The 23,548-nt window shown below is 39.6% G+C and overlaps 1 protein-coding gene across 1 annotated transcript; it reads right to left on the bottom strand.

Moving 5' to 3' along the window:
* Positions 1–4,979: 4,979 nt before the first annotated feature.
* Positions 4,980–19,240, bottom strand: LOC122664194 (coatomer subunit alpha-1-like). Its single transcript, XM_043859909.1, has 3 exons — positions 18,860–19,240; positions 8,314–8,808; positions 4,980–8,180 (listed from the first exon to the last, which is right to left on the bottom strand). Exons 1-3 carry the CDS (start codon positions 19,065–19,067, stop codon positions 5,230–5,232), a joined length of 3,654 nt encoding a protein of 1,217 aa, XP_043715844.1. The 5' UTR covers positions 19,068–19,240; the 3' UTR covers positions 4,980–5,229.
* Between the last annotated feature and the right edge of the window lie 4,308 nt (positions 19,241–23,548).

Raw genomic sequence — 23,548 nt, 5'->3', positions numbered from 1 at the left:
TTGATATACCACTACACAATGAGCCTCTTCATGATCTAGGAGGCCATAAATGTAACAAAAAGTTGGTAATCGTTCATACTTAATCAACAAGTCCCACAAATACCCAAAAGTCTCCTGAATTGGAAGATGGTTCTAAGTGATTTGGTAATATCCAAAAACATCCTGCATCTAAGGTATTGAATCTAATCAACAAATTGCATACCCTTAATATCCATAGCCCTCCGAGGTAACCAAATTGAGGCCACCACCTCCACTTTGCACTTTGGATTCCAAGCAGATATTAAGGCTTCAATAACAGCCTTTCACCAATGAGGTTTATCCGGTAACATGTATCCAGCCAAAGTTATCTCCCAAGATTGAACTATTGCATCCTCAATGTTGTCGTCAATGTCAAACACTTCATTCGCAGCACTAGAGGGAAGAAGACCAGGTGGTGGGGGTGGGTCTGGAGCTGGGGGTGGAATAGGTGATTCTGTTGAAGAGTTATCCTCTAATTTGTCCTACCATGAAGTCGTCTTTGCCTTCATCTTCACCTTCGGCTTCGCTTCCTCCTTCGCCTTCGCCTAGACAACTTTCAATGATCATGGTGATTCACTCACAAGGAGGAGAGAAGCAAACACTCACTAGGAGGAGATAAAACCTTGGTATCACCTGTTATAGGATTGGTTTTTAAAACTACGAAATTTCATACGATCGCTCGTAATTATATATATATATATATTGTACGGGTGCAATCCTAATAGTAATTTAATTGGCTCCTGATCATTTACTCTTCAATTCATCATTTTATTTTCACCCAATAAGCAAGCACAGAATCAGTTCAAAATGCAAGCCAACTCAACCTAGAGCTCAACCTGTAGCTATATTAAGACTAAGACACAAGGACTTGCCAAATACAATGCAAAAAAAAGCATGGAAGAAGTTTTTTTTTTTTTTTTTTTTGGTAAAGGGAAAACTATTCATTACTTTGAGAAAAAACTCATGAAATCAGAATTACAAGAAGCTTGAATCCATGGAATGGAAATGGGTCATTCAGTTCGACTCAAAATGGACATGGCCTTCTGGGCCAGAGTGTCAGCCAAGCCATTACAATCTCTAGTAGTATAGAGGAATCCGCAATGTTGAAAGTAAGAGGACAAGTGAATGATGTCCTAAACAACAAGGAGGATGGTCGGGGGAGTTGAAGGCTGGTTTCGAAAGAGCAGGGAGATTAGTTCGAGGTAGTCCGACTCCACCTCCACCTTCTCCAAGTCCTCCGAGATGGCTTGAAGGAGACCTGCTCTCACTGCCATGGCTTCCCCACATAGAATGTCTGCCATAAAAATCGGCTCCAAGACTGCCAAGATAGGCTTTCCCCTATGGTCTCGAATGATAAACCCTAAGCTAGCCACCTTTAGCTGAATTTGAGGGGAGCGTTGCATCACTATTGATCTTGAAAGTTCCAACTGGAGGGGGGTCCAAACCTTTAGTGTGGGTTGGCCTTGCACAGCTTCAGGAAATCCCCTGGTCAGAATCGACAAGGCATGCTCCAGAAACTCAGACTGAGCTATAATGGTCCTTTGAATTACAAGATGGTGAGAGATTGTCTTCCCGGAGAAAAAACTCATTCCTTGCAAGCCAAATACCCCATAGGAGGAAGCTACATAGGGAAATAGTGCTAAGCCATTCTGATTTTCCTTGCATTGGCAGATCTTTCCAGCTAGAAATCCAAAGCTTCAAGGAAGCATCATTACCTTGAGGTCTCGAGTATGATAAGGGGCTTCCAAACCACACAGCTCTTGCAAAAGAGCATGTCAGAAGAATGTGATCAATAGACTCATTAACCTCACCACATCTTAGGCACTTTGGATCCATCGGAATGCGCTGTTGATAGAGTGCCTGACCTGTTGCAAGTCCTCTCGAGCAGGCTTTCCACATGAAGGTTCTGATTTTTGGAAGGGTTGGGCATTTCCACATGTAATTCCAGAAGGAAGGAGGGGCTGTGCTCTGATCTCCTTGGCTGTCCTCCATATTACATAGCATGTGATAGGCAGTTTTGACACTGAATTTGCCGTCTCTTGCTGCACCCCAACAAAGTTGTCCCCGCCTGGGAACAGAGGTAGGGGAATTCGGCGAATGGCTTCTCTATCATCAGGGTGGAATAGCTCATTTAACAGACCTGGTTTTCAAACTGTTTTCTAAGTCAATAAGGTCAGCTACCCAATGTAACTAGCAACCATCAGACTTAGGGTGTTTGAGTTTGAAACCTGGGATTGAGGGGACCCAATTGTCATCCCAAATAGCTATTTTCTCTCCCGTTTGAACCTACCATAAAATCCCTGTCTTAATAGTCTTTCAACCCTCCAAAATACTCTACCACACCCACTATGGGTTCCTACCTACTCCAGCATGAAGAAAATCACTAGTTGGAAAATAGATGGCCTTCATCATTGTCGCCCAAGGGGAGGAGGGACCGATAAGTCTCTGCGCGACTTTGGCCAGCATAGCTTGGTTGTGCAACTTGATGTCTCTGAAACCTAAACCACCAGCTTGCTTTGATCGATATACCTTGTTCTAGGAGATCCAGTGGATCTTCTTCACCCCCTCATTCTCACCCCAAAAAGAAATTTGATGCCACTGATCACAGTTTATCATGGTATGCACTTGGATGTTTGAAAAGGGCCGAGACAAAAGTATTGATTGTTAGCGCCTTTGCCTTTATAATGTCTCCTTACCAGCTTGAGATAGGTACTGGTTTTTTTCATCCTTGAATCAGATTGAGAGCCTTGTCGTTTATGTCATGGAGAACATCCACCTTAGAAACACCAAACTCAGCCGGCAGCCCTAGGTACTTGGCGGGACCTTGTCCATATCAGATTTTAAGGACTCAGAAAAACCAGCGTTTAAACTTCGCTGGTGTGTTGGGGCTGAACATAAGGGAGGATTTCTTGAGGTTTATTTCTTGTCCTGATGCCCTACAGTACATGTCCAAACAATCGTTCAATGATGAGAGTTGACGAAGGTTTGCTTCCGAGAACATCAAACAATCGTCTGCAAAGAGCAAGTGGGTGATTGGGTGGCTTTGAATTTTCACTCTAACTCCTCTGATTCTGCCTTCTAATTGAACATCATTAGCAATAGCGCTTAATGCTTGGGCATACAGGATGAAGAGAGTCGGAGAAAGGGAGTCCCCCTCCCGTATTCCTCTCGATGGAGAGACTTCTTTTCCGAGGTTACCATGGTTGAGCAGTCTATATGATGTAGAGGAGATGCATTTCATAACCAGCCGAATCCAGGTGGGACAAAAGCCCAGTTTTCCCAACATTTGTTCAATGAAGGCCCATTCCAGGTGATCGTAAGCTTTCCTCATGTTTAATTTGAGGGCTACCAACGTCTTTCCTGTTTTTCAACTTCTTAACATAGAAATTGTTGAAATAACAAAATAAAACAATAAAGAAACAGGTAAAAGATTTGCACAATGCCACATTAATTTTAAAATTGCATACCTGCACCCCTCAAAGACTCGTACAACTGTAGCACTACCCCTGTAAAATGTCATATGCCCCCCTCCCACTTTCTATTGTTTACCTATAATGCCCCTCCAAGGAATGAAATTGCACTGTCCGTGTGGCAAACCATGTCACTAAAGAAAATTAAAAAGAGAAAGTTGTGTCCTAGGATTACAGATAACCAAAGTCAGTATCTGTCATGGGAGGAGAAGACTTGTCTGATGAGCCATATATGAAGATCCGTTTGCTACCATACCAACCCCAAACATGGTAAGTCTGCATAGTGTCTCCATTTTTAAGAAATGACAATGCTCAGGAAGCTGATGCAAAAAGAATCCAACAAAGACTCGCTATGCACAACAATAGAGATTTGGATGGATTCACTGGAGATGATTCAATGGCTCACATACCCCAAAGAAAATACATGGCCTCGGGAGACTTTTCTTCCAACGCTTTGATATTAAAGTAGCTACACGTTCTTTTCAGTGTTTTGTGTTTTACAGTTATTAAGAAGGATGGGGACTTGATTGACCCTCTACACCTTTTAGCCAATTTGGCCTGTATTGAAGGTTGTAATATACATACGGATACTATTGTAGACCTCATTTTCCCTCTCCTTGATGCATTTTTTTTTAATTGATTTTTCTTTGTTCTCATCAATTAAAAAAAAAACCTCCTTTTCTCTTCACCCTTCAAGCAGTTCTCTAAGAGATTCCCACCAATATTACTCTTAAGCCCTTAAGCAGTTAAGCCCCGGGGATAGTGCAGCAACCATCAGAATATTAGGACCATTGGCCACTTTCAAATGATTCAACAACCCCCCCCCCCCCCTTCTGATGGTTTGCAGATAATTCAGTGCTCCAGGCTCAACAAATGAGTACAAGTTTTGATTCATTTGCTACTTTGAGATCGACAGGAAACAATAAGAGTCACTGAGTGATAAATCAGACATCTGTCATCAATTTTCTAACAGATATCAGGGAAAAGGTTTAAAATTTCAACAAGATAATATAACAAGCTCGAACACCATAAGCTGTATTATGGAACTACTTTTGATTTCCTGTTATCTCCAGTAGTTTCAAGTCATTTTACAGACGGCCGGTAATAGGTTTTGTTTTATTTTTCTAATTTTGTTTGGGATTCTGTTCATCTCACAAAGTCAATGAAAAAACTTTTTCCCTCTCCACATACACTATGTTCCTCAGTTATTGTACTGATAAACACTCTGAATGAAGATGAAAGCCACAATCTATCAACATAATCAACTGAAGAAAACCACTAGTCACAGAAAAGTGAAAGCATCTAACAACTGAAATACATCATAAAGTGCATGTACAGAGCTTTTAAACCCTTCAGCCAGACTCCATAGTTGACATTAAGCATACTCTCACAAAAATAGTAATTCTTATTGTTCATCATTAGAGCAGAAAGAGCAAAACATAATATAAGCCATAAAATAAATTCTAGAAGGGCAAAATGAGAAATCACAAGTAAACTGAAAAGGGAAAATTTCCTAAGTAGTTGAAAGAGACAAATATAATGACTATTACTAACAGCCACCCTCCGAAAAAAGGGGAATTAAACAACAGCACAAGCTCTCAGATCATTTTCAAGGGAAAAAAATTGAAAATATTTACGTTTGCTGATTTGGCTTAAATCAAATGCCAGTACTGGTAAATTAGCATTGTGACTTCCCACCTGTTCCTTTAAATCTATGCGGCAAATCAAGGAATCCTTTGAATCATCTAACCTGGGAAGGGGAACAAAGCAGACCAGATGCATCTGACCCAACTATAGAAAGGTCACAAACAGTGCAGAGCTGCCCCTCAAGTGTAGGTACAAAATGTGAACCACAATATGGACAAAATACATATTTCTGTCCACGATATATTGGAATGAATGTTGCCCCGCAAACCACAAAAGGATTCCTGAAGTCGTAGTTCAAATCATTTGCATCTTTCATATTTCTGTCACAGGCCTGTAGAACTTGTCTGGCCTTCCTCGCAAGATTTTCATTTGAAGGGTTAGTTTCTAAATACCGCCTTGCAAAATTGCCTGCTGTAATAAAGTTCTTACCCTTGTAGCAAATACCCATAGCACTATTTAGAGCAAGCCTCAAATGGATTGTCTGAAGATTGCAGTGAGTAAAGTAGGCTGCCAATTCCTGCTGACGTACCACATCATCTGTATTTTCCTTTCTTTTGATTTCCATCTTCAAGCCCAGGACATATTCTTTTGCTATATGAATCAACCCCTTAACTTCATCAACTTCTTTCCTTGATTCAACCACAATTAGAGGAATTGTGTGCAAGATGTTAAGGAAAAGTCGTAAAGCCTCAACAAACTTACCTTCTGTGGTGGCCTTATAAGCTGTTCTAAGTTTATCATCCAACTGAGAAAGCCCAAACACAAGGGCTGGTGGGTACCTCACGTTGGGGCTCACAGATTCACTCCATCCCCTCTCAATTGCCCTGGTAATCTCTGGAACAGAATCTAGTCCTTGTATATATGAATGACTGCCCATGTATAAATCAATAAACATTGGTTTCATGGGAGCAAAGTTCTTCAAGCCCAGTTGTCTGTTCAGTAGGCGCATTGCAGTGTCAAAATTACCCGCTGCTGCATGCTCACCAGCTAGAGAAGATCTTTGAATCCAGATTTCGGAAACAGGTGTGCCTGGTGTTGGGCCTATAAATGCTGTTGCCCGCCCACTAATGGCTGTGCTTGGTGAACCAACTTCAGTAGGTAGATCTAGGTCCTCGAGATCCCATCCTCCCTCCTCATCATTCCCTTCATTGACTTCATCATTGTCAATTACAACCCCAACATCGCCATTCAGCATGCCATCCACATCAATGTCCAGGTCCTCAACCCAATCAGCATCGACAGCCTCATCCTCTTCCTCTTGTGCTGCAACGCCCATATTATCCAGCTCACCATCAAACATGCCTTTCATGACCCTCAAAAGCGGCCAATCTCCACCACATAAAACAGGTGTTGGAGGAATCAGAAGAGAAGGCACTTTTCCATCAGGCACAGATGGATTAGTATCACCCAGCTCACTAGCGAGCCTATCAGCAACTTCCTTGAGCCCATGAACTTTAGCTGTGACATATGCAAGAGGTAAGTGTCCAGCATTCTCTAGAATTTTTACACGTTCACGAATATCACCCAAATACAAGGCATTGTGAAACTGCCCCATTACATCATTCTTCATCTCAGCTATTCTCAGCATTTTGGACAACTTGTCCAGATTCCCAGTCACAAGATATAGAAAGGACAGCCTCTCAAAATTCTTTGTCCTTTGGTATGCATATTCCACAATGCTGGCATTACCTTGTCGGAGGGCTTCCACACCTAACCTATACCAGTGCTCTTTCTCATCTATCTCTTTTGCTGATGCAACGGCTATTTGAATGTTACCACTTTCTAGTGCTAAGTTAAATCGAGTTCTTTCATCTTTGACTAAATGAAGGGCGACTCCTGGGAACCCCTTTTGTTGCAGATAAGCAACCATGGCTTGTCCACAGAGCTTTGAACTCCTGATCATACTCATAACATGATCGAACCGTTTCTTTATGAGTGCAAGTTTGAAAACATACTCAGTTGCATCAATAGCTAGGGAACGGTTCTTTCCATCCCTGTCCAGACAATAAACAATGTTCTGAGAAACCTTTGTGATGTATAAAGGAACATCAAGGGTTTTGATAATTCCACCGTCTCCATTGGGAAGGCAATATTTCATGTGGTTCAAGGTTGTATATATGAAAACACCATTATCATCCCAGGCACCACTCTTTATGCGGATTGTCTCATGAACAGTACATTGATGCATGAGCTTCTTGGTAGCAATTACTATAGCATGTTTGCTGAGCAAAGCAACAGACTCCATGTCATTTGACCAAGCAATATATCTAATAAAGGGGGTATGAAGTTCTCCAATCACAATTCTCTGCTGAAGATCAAAGATGGCCACCCTATCTTCAGCCCGGCATAGTAGATTGCCTGTCCCAGCATAAAAAATTGAATCAGCAACAACAGGAAGGCTGCTCTTCTTCACAATTTCATTTTTCAGGTTCTTGATTAATGCCTGATTGTTACTCTTGTCAAGCACTGCAAACCGATTACGAGCCACAAATACAGCTGAAGTTCCAATGCCTCTCATTGAGTCTTGTACAGGATCAATTCTACCAATGCCGTCCTTTGGTATGATATAAAGTTCATAAGATCCACCATCCACATCTGAACAGATCAAAACAGCATTTTCCGTAGGGCTATGAGAGAGTGTTCTTGGAACCTGATTCAAGCTGATTGAACCAGGTCGCCGTATGGGAATTACTTGGACATCCTTTTGACTTGAGTACTCGTATAGACGCAAGAAACGATCTTTGACATAGTATAATGTATCACCACTTATGGAAAAAGCAGGTCGTTCTCTCTCCAACTTAAAGACAATCATACCACTATCATGACCAGCTGCTAAAAGGTTCATTTCGGGATGAGAAGCAAGAACCCAAAACCGATCATGTTCTCGGCGGAATGTCTGGATACCAGTTCGTTTAGTAACGTCCCAGACACGAATACTTTTATCCTCAGAGTTTGAGACAATAATGTCCTGCTTTGCAAGGAACATTACACTGGACACATTGTTTGTATGCCCTCGCAATGTGTCCACTTCCCAAGCCTTGGTATCTGAAAATAAAAGGAAGAAGCAACTTTATTTAGCCCATTCATTAGAAGAATAATAAATATCAGGAAAAAAAAACTAAAGCAACAATACACATATCTCATATATCAAAAAACAATATGGGCATCTCATCTTTACCATTCATTCGCCACAATTTTATTTGACGATCGTCTCCTCCAGATACGATCAGTGGCAGACTCGGGTGGAACGAAGCCCAGTTAACTCCACGATCATGACCTTCTAAGACATATTTAACAACAGCATCTACTCCCCCAAATAAATCTGTGTTCATTTCACTAAGACGAAGAATGTCATCTGTTGGAGACACAGTCTTCTTTCTCAGGCCCCCTATATCCCAAACACGAATTGTTTGATCCAAGGATGCTGATACAACCAAATCCTCTTTTGGATGGAAAGAGGCGCACATAACATAATGATTATGTCCAGTTAAAACTGAAACACAAGTGCGCGATTGCCAATTCCATATTCTAACTGTTTGATCATCGCTGGCACTAACAATCCAGGGGTACTCATTGTGGAATTGAACAGTACGGATGTAATCAAGGTGTCCAAAAAGGGTAAATAAACAGCGACGCGTCTTATAATTCCAGACCTTAATTGTGTAATCATCTCCTGCAAAAGCAATTAGTTTTGAACAATTAGCTAACACCACCAAAAGTGTATACAAATGTAAGCATCTATTCCCAAAGAAGAAAAAGAAAGGATAATAATTGATGTCTAAAGTGATAATCCAGGTAAAGAAGAATTGAATTCTTGGCATACGGAGGCACAAGTGAAAACTAGGGGATGGAGGAAAAGAAAAAAAAAAATTTGTGATTTTAATGCCACAACCAGTTTCTATACAATGCTAAGTCCCACATGCAAGGATGACACTTAAATGTATAAAGATCTACAAATTCTTGTGTGTGCAAGGAGGACAAAAACATGCGGCTACAAAAAGCCATCAAATTCCGTATAATTACAAAGTAAAGACCAACAAGTTACTACATCACTGTTTTTTGAAGGAAAATGAAGATACTCATGTCTTGGTCTGCCAGGCACTAGTGTGAATGTTACAAAATACTTTAAGGATGCATATCTGGGTGTTTAAAGAAGGACAAAGAAGATGATTTTTTTAGAGTAATTTTGGAGGATAATTTTGATCAAACAATTCTGCTGGGAGAAAAATAATAAAGGGCACCCATGTCTAGATCCGCTTCAACTTGATTTTTATTGGCAGCCAAGGAATGCAAATGAGGTGGCAGATACTTTGGCTAAGCATGGGGTTGTAAGGCCATGAATCTGTTTTGGGGGTTCTGTTCCATTGTGGCATGTAGCTAGTGTCTTTTCGACCTAGATGGGGTTCAGGTTTTATCCTGAGGTTTTTTGTTTTTGTAGCTTGTTTTCTCAGCCCTTCCTCTTTCAAAAAAAATTGCATATTCAACCCCATCCACCCCCCCCCCCACCCAAAAAAAAATGAAACATAAAATGCTTCAGGCTTGCATCTTAAACTCTGGGTGTCTAAGGAAGGAAAAAAGATGAAATCACTAAGGCATTAGAATTCAAAAATCCTCAGAAAACCAGAATCACAGGAACAAAACCAAACCAGATACAAGAGAAAATTGACATTAGCAAATCAGTAACTCAGATGTGGCCAAAAATCTGGTCGAGGGGCCTACTAAGGCTGGGAAACAGTTCTGTAAAATTTGAAGTAGGACTGATGAACAGATTAAGACAGATCCAATAATCCTACTTGCATAAGGAAACTGAACAGAATTCATGAAAAGATTATTATAGGGGAACACATGGATGGAATAGTGCAAGGTTTTAGTCAAGGAGAAAAGATAAATAGAGGGGCTGGTCTGAATGGACATTTTGGGAGAGATCGTAGAGGCTATGAAGGTGTAAATGAAGGATATGGTTTTGGAGAGAGGAATGGGGAGGTGATCTCAGTTTTAGATTTTGCCGTGACTTATGATTTATTCATTGTGAACGCTTATTTTGAAAAGCAAGAGCAAGAGAGGAGCATTTAGTTTCCTTCAAAAGTGGGCATCATAGTAGCCAAATAAATTTCTTCCTAACTAGAAGTCTTAGAAGGTACAATAGATTGTTATGTAACAGAGGAGAGCCAAACCACACAACATAGATTAGTGGTCATGGAGATGTGCCTCACTAAGCAGAATCGTAAGAAAGATGAGCTTATTTACTCTAGGATAACGTGGTGGAGCTTAAAAAGAGATACCTTGAACTCATTTACTGATAAAGTGGTCAAATAAGGAAAGTGGGATTTTGAGGGAGACACTAATACGATATGGAATGAGATGACTACTTGTATTAAGAAGGTTGTAACGATGTCCTAGGAGAATCGAAAGGAAAACGTCATTCCTGAAGGTGGACTTGGTGGTGGGATGATAGCTAAAATGAGGGAAAGGAATATTAGAGATCTCGACCATGTTAGATGTAAAGATTATTTCTACAGCCTACTAAATGAAGACATTTCGAGTAATGATGTCCCAGAAGACTGCACCCATCAAGGCACCACGTGTCGTAGATATATACAAAAAATTAGGGTGTCTGAAGTAAAAGAAACTTTAAGCGATGAAATTAGGCAAGGAACTAGGCCTAGATGAGGTCCCAATAGACGTGTGGAAGAGCTTAAGAATCTCTGGTTTATCTTGGCTAACCAAGTTGTTTAATAAGATTATGAGCACAAGTAAAATACCAGATGAATGGAGGAGAAGCATTGTGATGCTTACGCGGAAGGAGAAGAGAAAACAAAGAACTTGAGAGAAAATAGGGCTAGAGAAGGATGAGATAAAATAAGATTACTAATCACCTCTGGGCTTTACGGAGGAAGCCATGACCTCCTTAGGTCCTTCCTTTTGAGAGAAATTCTAGGAACCCACGTCAATTAAGTTTATCCAAGTCTAGTTATGCCTTGCTTTCATTTACGAATATATAGTGTACAAGTATTAACCTACAAAACTAACCACTAATCACTTCATATAATAACTCCACCCACTCTTACATCCACTCTACCTCCATATAACTAACCACAAACACAAAAGACTTACACAGTGCAACAAACCCTCTTACCATGCATGCACATAACATTCCATCCCCCTTAAAGACGGCCTTGTCCTCGAGGGCAAATGATATTACGAAAATCAATCAGTTCAAAACATACATGATATAGATCTTCATTCCTTGAATGACCCATAAATGGAGCCTCCTTCCATATGCTTACATATGGGTGAATAATGGGCTAAGATACCTTTGTATATAAGAGCAGCTTGCATGATCATTATTATCTCTTCTCATCATATTAGATGACAATTGGTCTAAGCATTTTAGAAAATAAAAAACAAAAAAAAATCATTACTTCTAGTTCTTAGTCACAGGTCAAAAGTTTGTAGTAGATGCTCAAAGGAGGTACAGACAATAACTACTTGGGAGTTCGGAGTTGCAAGTCCTAATCCCAAAGTTAATGCTATAATGTATTCTTTTACCATTAAATTATAATCATTTGCAGAGAAAAAAAAGAGAAGTGAATCTTTGAAACAAATGATTGCTAACCATAGCAAAATAACACTTCAACAGCATAAAAATAAATATGTAAATAGATAATCAAATTGACATAAATCAAATAAAGAAATTGTGCAATCAAATTCCATGTGAATAACATATAATGCCTAATAAAATGTAGAAAATCCAAATAAAACAGGGCAACTGAAAATTGGTTCACTTTCTTGAGATTAGGATATTCATATCAGATAGAACCAAAAAAGACAACAAAATCAATGGAAGTCAAGAAAAAAATTAAGGGACAAAAATTCTATATTGTAATGGCAGAGCATAAATCATAAGCGAGGAAAACAATTGCTGAACACTAGATGTTCCCTCTTTAATGAAGGGTATAGATATAGATTTATACTCACTAACAACATAAATGCTGTTAAACGTAAAATCATCATGGAAAGACATTTATGGGTTACACAAAACAAGCATTATGTAACTCCCTTAGAAAAAAGAGCTTCTGTATTTTTTGGGCCTATTTTAGCAAAGACGTTAAGAGTATATGAGTCTATTAACGGTAGTCCTAATTGGATCACAGTTGTCAGAGGCTAAGATTTGAAGAGGTGAAATTGTATAGCTTTGATATCCTTCTCCAATGCCTCTAGGTTTTTTTTTTTTTTTTTTTTTCTTGTCTTGTAGAGTATAGTAAGACAGCGTTTCAGTTATTTCTCCAGATAGACTTCACTATTCTTAAAATGAAAATATCAAAAAAAAGAGTTATGTGAAACTAAAGGTGCGATGGCTATCATTAATCAATATAAACACTTTCAAGAGCAGGCATGTTCCTATGATTTTTTTATAGGAGAAGTTCCTACTCCCTCTGTCCCACAAAGGTTGTCCACCTTTTAGCATTTCTGTGTTCCAAATTCTTTGCCCATTTTACCAAAAGTTTTTCTCACATTTTTAGATTACCCTTTGTTAGGTGTTCTATTAAAACTTGAAAACCACAATTAATGAACAATAAAGAGGCTGCGGAATGATTTTGGAAACTTGAATAAAATTAGTCGGTAATCAATGGTAAAACTACCTCACAAAAAAAGTGAGATTTGTCAGAGTGGACAGTCTTTGTGATACAGAGGGAGTATGATTTATCTTGGTTTTGTCCCTTATCTCCTCAATGCTCTCATCATCTCCACTCTCTCGCTAGCCTACCATATTTATACTGTCAATTGAAGAAAAGAATATTCTAACATTTTTTTATTAATTTATCAAACTCGAAGATTACCAAAAAAAGATCAAACTGGAAGGGAGAGTACATCTAATTCAAATTTTTAAATTTGAATGAAACTAGTGATTAATCTCTTATACAATATAACCTTTTTAGTAATTTCGTCAAACGAACGAGAGGATTTGGATTGAAGGAAGCTATCATCTCTCGTACTGCCGAAACCATTCATTCGTTCTATTTACTTACCTCTTGTTGGGTTTAGGGATATGGTGGGACCCTTTATTAGTCCATCTTAAATATTGCTGCTCACTCAAAATGGTGACACTTATAAAGGAGGCATGAAAAGTTTGTCTAGGTGGGTAACCTACACTTCTTCACTAGCATACCTTTCTGATTTCAGGGTTGTGGAGAGATGATAACCTAAAACTGGAGAGCTACTTGATACGAGACTCTTCAGATTGGCATATGTAAAATTTTGCAATCTAACTCAACCATACTGCACATCATGCATAGTAGTCAAGGCGTCACCTACAGGTCCAAGGCAACAGCACGCCTTGTTGACACTTCACAAGTTTACATTGATTTATGCTTTATTGGTTTGTTTTTCGACCAATATGCTTATATTATATCCTGTACTTTATTTATTATATATTGAGTTTCTGATGTAGGTGCACTACTTGGGTCGACCCAAACCCATTTGGGTATCCAGATGGAGATGAACCGGGTTCAGTTTGATTTATAGTTCAGTAGGATATTTTACTTTATGGTCTATTTTGTAATTGGTTCCATTAGGAGTTTGATTTATTTAATAATTTCTTTTATTGTCGTTGATGGAGTCGAGGAAGAGTTAGAGTTAGGATTGTATTTCTAAAGTCCAAGATAGAGTCAAGTTCTATTTCAATTATAGAGTTACGTTAGGAGTCCTTTTTTTTCATTTTTAAAATACCAGCTTGTAACCGAGAAAGACAGATTGAATATGGAATAATCGAGTTATGGTTTGAAACCAGTGTGGCTGTGTGTGTGCACTCTTCTCCCCCTCCCCCTTCTTCTTATGCAATTTCCTCTCCTCCCTGCAACTCTGAGACCCCTCTCAGATTTCTTCCCACTCCCTACTTGCTCTCCACCAGTTTCTCATATTAGGTCATTACTAGCATGGTTATATCACATTGCATTGATATGGCTTCTAAGTTGCATATAAGCATAATTATATAAAGTCATCATTGCTATAGCCTATATTTGCATATAGGCATAAATATATAAAGTTTTATCATTGCTATATTACATTTAGTCATATACTGCATGCCTAGAGCCAAGAGCGCTTAGACAACGCTAAGGCGGGGGAGCCTTGTCGCCTAGGCGCCCCCCCCTCCAACACCCTGGGTTGCCTAGCCGCCTTGACAGCTATGACACCATGTATTGTAATTTTTCCCTTGTAATATAAAACATCAAAATTTTTAAGTTATTTAATTGAAAAGTAGCCGCAGAGAGTGAAATCTCAAATGAATCGAATATATCAAATCGAATATACCAGAAACTTCTAACAGAGGGCTTTACAGATTCTATGAATTCAAGTTGGACCTACTTCAGCTAGTGTAGGCTGTAATAAGAGGCATGGATTGTCCAGTACACGTGGACATTGACCCAATCAAGCCCATAAGGAGGCTTATTGATGTAGATCAAAATATGAAGAAAAAAGACCAAAACAATGTTCATGTGAACAGTGACACAGCCTATATTTGCCTTGTGTGGGGATGCTTTTTAGAAGATCTTGTGGGCCCATCAAGTGGAGAAAGATCCTATCCTAATGCTGCCAAAATTTAGTTTCTGTTTTTAGTTTTAGAAAGTTTATTTTATTTCATTTAGGTAGCTTCTAATTTTAGTTAGTTTCTATTTTTGTTTCCTTGTTTGTTTAGAAGAGAGGGCAAGCCTTGGTGCAATGGTAAGGTTGCTCCATTGTGACCAAGTGGTCACGGGTTCGAGTCTGGAAACAGCCTCTTTGCAAAAGCAGGCGTAAGGCTAAGGCTGTGTACATTATGACCCTCCCGAGACCGAGCAATGGCGGGAGCCTCGTGCACTAGGTACGCCCTTTGTTTGTTTAGAAGACTAGATCCTATAAAGCCTTAGAAGTTTCTATTTTCCTACCTTCTATTTTGATTTTAGGAAGTTTCTATTTTCTTACTTTCTATTTTGTAAGCTTGCCTAAGCTATAAAATTGGCACCCATTGTAAGAAAGAAACACCAATTGATTAATGAAATTTACAAGCAATGCTTGCCTCCAATTCTGAGAAAATTTCAACAGCTGAGATAGCCAACCCCCTCCTATTCCCCTTCCTATGTATCCTTCTATTTTCTTTTTTTGTTCTTCCAATCGACCCCCACTGTTGCTGCCATCTTATGACTGCAATACACTGCTGCTGGAGAACTCTTTGAAAACTTGAATCAATCCACAATCATCACCAAGTACTGCTGCTGCTGTTTACACAATCAAGTGAACGACTGCTGCGCTTGCGATCTCAGTTCTGCCCAGAATCTGCTGCAAATTTCAGACCTGAATAACTTCACAACCAGCCATTAGAATTGGCTGATATTTGGAGCACAAACCACCCTTGCCTAGGCCTTCACTCGATCCTACTTTGGAGTCATTCCTGCTGCTGGTTTGGTCAATTGGTCCTAGTTCATTAAGTTACTAATTCTGATTTTGTTTCTATTTTGGTGTTCTGCTGCAACTATTATCAATCCTACTGTAGAGTGGTTCTTAGTTGAACAACTTCTACATTACTTATTTGAAGGCCTACCTTTAAACTAAACTAGACCCATCGAGTTAGTAAATATGATAGTTTACTATATTTTCTTAGCAATATCTTACAGAGAGCGGACCTCAGTGCAACGTTAATGTTGCTCCATTGCGACCACAGGTTCGAGTCGGGAAACAACCTCTCTGCAAAGCGGGGGTAAGGCTGTGTAATTATGACCCTCCCCAGACTCTGCAGTGGCGGGAGCCTCGTACACTGAGTACGCCCTTTTCATGACAAGTGAAAAACTAACCTGAAATTTCACCCTTCTTATTATTGTTTGCTATATGTGAGAACAATGATTTTCCGTCCTTGCAGAAATATCCTCCTCTTGGGAGAAAAGGAATAGGGAGTCACCATCTCGATTAGGGTCTGAGGCCCCAAAATAAAAATTCCATTTGAACCGGTCTGACCGTGAGATACTGTTCGTGTCAAGTTGCAAACCAAGGAAGGTGTTAGGCACCCTGGTCCACTCGGTTTAACCGGTCTTCCATTTTGTTGGTATTTTTATAAGATAATAACTATTCTAAACTAAACATACATTTCACACTCTAATTTATAGAAATAATCTACAAAATAAAATGCCAAGACTTCAAATAAAGAAAAGGAAAAATGACTTACATGTGCACATGCACTGCAAAACAAGGGTTACCACATGATATAATACAATGTAAAACTTCTTTAAATAAATTGCAATACATCGAAAACACTACTTCAATTACTGTTATCAGAAAAGAAAACAACTAAATACTAATCACAAAATTATAATAATTCTATTTTAATGAATAATTTACAACAAGAAAAGAAGTAAATATATGAAAAACAATAAAAATCATTCCATACTAAGATCAGCACCATGGCCAAAGAGTCTCCAAATAACATTGTACAAATAAAATTCGAATTTACAATAACAGGCCACATGACCAAATTACCCCTACTACGGAATTATTCCTAAAAATGCCCTCAAAATGAAAAATTATAAAATGCATCCTGGACATTCATTGATATCAGAAGTCTCTCAGAAAATGTTTATGGAGATACGTGCCATGATGCAAGCCCTAAAATTACCAAAAATACCCCTATTTATGCACATACACTGTAAAAAAATGCATGAAATCAATCTAAACTAAGGGAAAACATGCAAATAATTCAGAAACTAGCTAAATAACAACTGCTGATATGAAAATACCCAAAAAAATCGATCCTGAAATTCGTGGACAAATATTATACTCAACAAAAAGAGGAAATTCCCTTGACACTATATCCTACTCTAAAATGTGGGACAAATGCAGAAAATGCCTCAAAGTAGAAGTCTAGAAAGTCACATAAGTCCCATTGAAAATTGTAGAAACGGTGCAGAGAATTTTTGTTCTAACATGATTAGCCCAAATGAAAGACAAAGCTGAAAACCACCTATGAAATGCTTAAACTTATGATGATGCTTTTATATTGAAGTATTTGTAAACGAATGTCAGAAATCACGCAAAATTCCTAAGAAACATATAGAAAAACTGACAAGTGGCCATCGGAATTAAATGACGAAGGAATCAGATAAACCTGATTGTGACAATAGTTTCTTACTACAATGCATGATCAATACTACAATCAGTCAATCATACACAATAATGTAATATGATGCAATATTATATGAGAAAAGAAGAGTGACCAACTATAAATGCAGCATTTAGTGAAAGTAAACAATAAAAGAAAACAAATCTTCAAGTGAAATGTCTAGCTGACACCTAACAGATGCAATCCTACGTTAATCGAGAAGAACACACATCAACATACTGCTGCTGTGCACTTGGAATAGCAGCAGTATGTTCACACTATGTAAAACAATGGAACAATACATGCCTTTGATCTTTCAAGTATGAATTTTTTCATCTTCTCTTCTAATGTTTTCAGAATTATGTCATCCCTTTGATTTTGTTTGCTTCAAGTTTGAAGAATGATTTTTTCCCCTTCTCTTCAATTTTTATCTGAATTATTTCATGCCTGCCTTATTATATTTACTATGTTCCTAGTCCCCTAGTTCAAGCTTTCTAGTTCAGCATTCTAATTCAATATCCTAATTCAGCTTTCTGGTTTTATATTTTGTATCGTTTGCAACTAGTAAAAAAACATCATGCATGTAAAGATCACAATTCTATCCTCTAAAGGGCTGGGGTAGTATCTTAAACCTTCACCTAACTCTATTTTGGAATAGAGTTATGTTCAAAATAGATTAATGTACAAATCGCATGCAATAGCTTAAGAGTCATGTCCATGAGCACTAGCTTAAGCTATTGCATGGGATATACAGATTAATGTACCAATCCCATGCAATAGCTTAAGAGTCATGTCCATGAGCACTAACTCTATTTTGGAATCTGGGTCCATCTGTGCATTGAAAGAGAGAGGAGAAGCTCTACCATGAATTGCTATCCTATTGAGTCACCCTAGGACTCCTGAGGCATCTATTGCCCTTCCTCCCCCCCCCTCCCCAAAAAAAAAAAAAGGAAAAGAACCATGGGTTCAACCCTGGCTGTCAATATGCATAAAAAGAAATATTGTCAATCTCAAATTGCCATTATTAAACTTTGTCAATACTCGAATAATAAGCTCAGTGACGTAGCTGACAGAAACCTGATTGGGGAACAAAGGTGATTACAATTGCATTTCTCAAAAGATTGCTTGAAACTCGGTAATCTGGTTTGCAATCTGGATCCAACCAGTGATCTGCCCAATATGCTTGTTTCCAGAGGCTATTTGTATTTCCATCACAGAAAGGGTGAACTAATCACCTTAGCATCCTCTGATCTCATTGTACGAATATGTTTTAAGTACAATTAACGTAAATCATCACAAATTCGATGACACAATCATCACCCCGGTTCACTAAGCAGGTGAAATACGAATAGTTTCCTAATCCAACCAATTTACCAAGTCAACCAATGACCCCATACATGATCGCCAAGAAATAAACTTCGATGAGTAAGATCTAAATCATCACTATACAATTACACTACATTGACTTGATCTGCGTATAGCGTAGAATCCAATTGTCATCATGGATTCACATTACGGTTTAGATAACAATTGAAACACATTGAACCTGAAAATGAAAATGCAAATTGAAAGAAACAGAAGCAGATGAGTTATATACCCCCAGACACGAAGAGCGGCTGAGTGTGATGGAAATGAACACCACGAACTGGACCATCGTGCTCATCGAATCGATCAATGAGAGTTCCCATTCTGTAATCCCAGAGCTGGATCACTCCGCCATGGAGGCTGACCAAGATCCATGGCCTCTTACTGTGGAAGCTCAAGCCCTTTACCCTATTACTCTTCGTCTCGAACTTCGTCAACATCGTCTTCAGCCAATCTCAAATCCCAAATCACTGAAGAAGAAAAAGAAGAAGAAGAAGAATAAGAATAAGCAAGGATTTGGATCCAAAACTAATGCGACGAGTTGGTCGCAGATCTGAACGGAGCGAACAAACGTAGAGTTTATATTAAATTTCGGAGAAGAAATGGGAGAGAATAGAGATAGAAAGGAGAGAGAGAGACAGACAGATAGAAATAATTGAAAAAATAAAAAACACTAATTTGTGATTCGCTCTATGATTCTAGTTAATTACGTTTAGCGCCATTCCACCCAAAATAACCGTCGAACACCCTCGGAACCTGCTTAGGGAGTTAGGGCGCGATTCGGAGCGAAGTTGGATCTATAAGTTATGCGTAACCATAGGATTAGAATCTCTCATATCTGGAATAAATTTCAAACCTATTATCAATAACAAGAAAGGAAAGTAGATTTTAAAGGGAAAAATCCAGTGCCCAAGTATGTGAATTAGATGTCTTAGTTGATCTAGTTATTATGCCATAACATAACAATTAACAACCAATGGAACTATGGAAGGGAACAGAACAACAACAGTTGGCTTCCTATGTAAATATTACCGTCCTTACAAGGGTATCAATGGAATTTTGATAAGGATATTTTTTTTGGTCAACATTAAAAGATAGTTTTCTTACCATAGGCATATATCACCTGATTCCGTAAACGAAATGGTAATCTTTCTAAGCATGGTTGTATTTTTTTTTGGTAAATCAAAGATTCATTGATTGGAATGTGTTACAGCCGAGGCATCCAAATCGCATATGGTTTGGAGCCAGGAAGTGGAAATGGGCCAGGTTATCTCACACATACAAGACAATGCCCTCCGAGCATGGGAGTCAACAACGCTGTTATTCTCTCAGTAAATGTGATTAAAAACACATGTTACAAAATAAGACGCCGGATGTCTAATATCTTGAACAATCGGGAAAACCTCAGAGGTGCAGGTTAAGTGGGGATCAGCGGCAAGTTGGCAGAGCTGCTGATTGTCTGATTCCAGTATAACATTATCAATGCACTCCCCCACTGCATAAAGCAGAGCAGATCGCATAGCTAAGGCTTCTCCGGTAAGGATAGACTGGAAGGATAAAGGTTGAGAAACCGCTAGTCGACTGCGGCCTTGGTGGTCTCTGAAAATAAAGCCGATACCCGAACTGGAATTGGGGGCGATGGATGCATCGCAGTTGATCTTGACGATTCCTTGGCGAGGGAGGGACCAGCGCGCTTCCTGTCTTTGTGCACATATAGAGTCCTCCCCTGTAGGAGGTAAGCTGCAATCATTGGCTTGCTGAAACTCGAGATGGGCCTGCTGAGCATGTTGAATAACCTCGATGGGATTCCAGTTTCTTCGATTGAACACACAGTCGTTTCGGGCCAGCCAAAGATGCCACAAAATAAAAGACGCTAGACTTGAGGCAAATCTGCAATTTCCTTTGCTCCCATCATTGAAAACTGTCCAGCTTTGAATCCATAAATGAACTTTGGTATCCATTGATTAAGGCAAAATATAGGAGAGTGAACTCCCAAACCAAACAACTTGTGCAAATGGGCATTGAAGCAGTATATGGTCGATGGTTTCATTTATGGCTCCGCATCGACGGCAAGAGGAATCAACAGGTATGTTTCTGTGATTAAGAGCTGCACTGGTAGCCAAACCTTGCGCACAAGCACGCCACATAAAATTACGAATCTTGGGGAGAGTTGGACAAGCCCAGATTCGTTTACAAACTATGCCTTGGACCTGTTGCCAAGCAGCAATAATTGACGAAGAAGCTCTCTGTTTTTCTTTGTTAGCCGCTGCATTGGAAAGGAGATGGTAAGCCGATCGAACTGAGAAAAGACCATTGCGAGCAGCTCCCCAAACTAGCGTGTCTTCTTATGGAAAAAGCCGAAGTTGAATCTTAAGGATCTCCTTAGCATCTGAGGGATGAAAAAATCTACTCAACAACTCCCTGTTCCAAGTCCTCGCTTCTTGATTAATGATATCAGCTACAAGTTGAAGATGACAATTCTCGGGTCTTGGGTGTTGTAACTTAAATCCCAGCAATGTAGGGACCCATTGATCGTCCCACAAATTTATTGCATGACCGGTTTCAACTCTCCAGATTAAACCCATCTTAAGAACTCTTCTTCCTTCCAAAATTTCTCGCCAGGCCCACGATGGCTGATGGCCCACCCGAGCTTCTAAGAAATCAGAGTGAGGATAATAAATGCTTTTGATCATCTGAGCCCATAGAGAGTTGGGTTGGGTCCATAACCTCCAAGCGGTTTTGGCTAGCAGAGCCCAGTTTTGCCATGCCGGGTCTCGAAAACCCAGTCCACCTGTGTCTTTGGATCTGCTGATTCTGGCCCAAGATATCCAATGGATCTCGGATTCGTGCTCCTTATTTCCCCAATAATAATCAGCAGCCTTCTTTCAGAGGTTGGAATGGATACTCAATGGAATCTTAAAGTGGGAACTTGCATAATTTGGCATTGCAAAGGCCACTGACTTGAGCATTATCTCCCTTCCTGCATGTGAAAGTAAGTGATGTTGCCAATTTTGAAATCTTTTACCAACTTTATCATTCAACTCCTTAAATACAAGAGCTTTTGACACTCCAAACTCGGTTGGCAACCCAAGATATTTCAACAAACTATCACCATAGGGGATCTTAAGTACCCTAGAAAACCATCGCTTAAACTTATGATGGGTGTTGGAGATGAACATGGCCATAGACTTCTTCAAATTAATTGCTTGTCCGCTAGCCCGACAGTAGATATCAAGGCAAGCCTTAAGATTGCTGACTTGCTCAAGCTTCAATTCTGAAAAAAGAAGGCAATCATCGGCAAACATTAAATGGGTTATAGGAAAACCCCGGTTCCTAATCTTGATGCCTTGTACCAGATGTTCTTCTTCGGCCTGTGCAATGATTGAAGATAGAGCTTGTGAGCATAAAATGAAGAGAGCCGGAGAGAGTGGGTCCCCTTGCCGGATCCCGCGGGTTGGAATGATTTTTCCTTTCAACGAACCATTAACCAACATTGTGTAATTTGCCGAAGTGATATATGCCATAACCCAATTGACCCATCTGGGATGGAACCCCAATTTGAGGAGCATTTGTTGTATAAAGGTCCATTCCAGGCAATCGTACGCCTGCTTCATGTCCAATTTAATAGCCATGTATTTCTGACGCGCTTTCTTTTTTTTCTTGAGAAAATGGAAGACTTCATGCGCCATTAGAATATTATCCCAGATGAGCCGAGATTGGACAAAAGCTGATTGATTTGGCATAATAATGCAATCCAAAACCCCACCAAGCCTAGAAGCAATAATCTTAGAAATGGTTTTGATCGCCACACCACCCAAGCTGATTGGCCGAAGATGATCCACTATTTCCGGGTTGGGAATCTTAGGAATGAGGCAAAGCAGGGAGTTATTGAGCTCAGGTTGCATGATACCTATTCTAAAAAATTCATGAATAAAGTCACACAGATCAGCATAAATCAAATCCTAGTTCTTTTGGAAAAACATTGGTGGGAGCCCATCAGGCCCAGGGGCTTTGGTGGGACCCATGGAGAAAAGGGCCTTCTTGATTTCTTCTACAGATGGCTCTCGGCACAGCATATTGTTAATATCATGAGACACAATTGGATGCACAGCATTAAGAACAATATTGATAGCCACTTGATCTATAGGTTTAGATGTAAATATGTTGGCAAGATGATCATGAATTAGTTGATTAACCTGAGATTCAGTTGTAGTCCACTCACCAGAGCTTTGCTTGAGCTTGAGGATTTCGTTCGACATTTGCCATTGGATGGTTGAAGCATGAAAGAATGCAGTGTTCTCATCTCCGCTGCACAACCATTCAATTCTAGATTTTTGAGCCCACATCTCTTCCTCCCTAGCAAGTTCCTCAGCCAAGTTAGTTGACACGACATTGATACGGTCCTGGCAATGAGCATGGTTCTCAGACTGTTGTAATTTCTCCAATTCCTGCTTAAGCTCCTTTATTTTTTCCTGGACATTACCGAAGGTGTCTTTGTTCCATTTGATGAAAGTGTCCTTGCAATTACTCATTCTGAGATGCAATTGCCCTGCGGTTGCTCCAATCGATGGGGTATGCCAAGCCATTTTTGCTGTATCTCGACACTGCGGGTGCCTAAACCACATGGTTTCAAATCGGAATGGTTTCCTTCCTTTAGATTTTCCTCCTTCTGTATCGATCATGAGGGGGTTATGATCGAATCCGATAACTGGCTTAACAAAGACTACCGCTTCAGCAAATTTGGTTCTCCAGGCTGCATTTGACATGGCTCGATCAAGACGAATTCGTATATTGGCCTCCCCCATCCGCCTGTTGGTCCATGTATATTTTGGTCCCTTGGCACCCAAATCCATAAGTCTGCAAACATTTATCATCTCTTGGAAATCCTTAGAATCATGGGACGTCTTAGAGTTACCCTCTT

Source organism: Telopea speciosissima, chromosome 6, assembly GCF_018873765.1.
Source record: "Telopea speciosissima isolate NSW1024214 ecotype Mountain lineage chromosome 6, Tspe_v1, whole genome shotgun sequence".
Classification (NCBI taxonomy): domain Eukaryota; kingdom Viridiplantae; phylum Streptophyta; class Magnoliopsida; order Proteales; family Proteaceae; genus Telopea; species Telopea speciosissima.
Note: the sequence above shows the minus strand (reverse complement) of the source record. Positions and strands in the feature narration are given on the sequence as shown.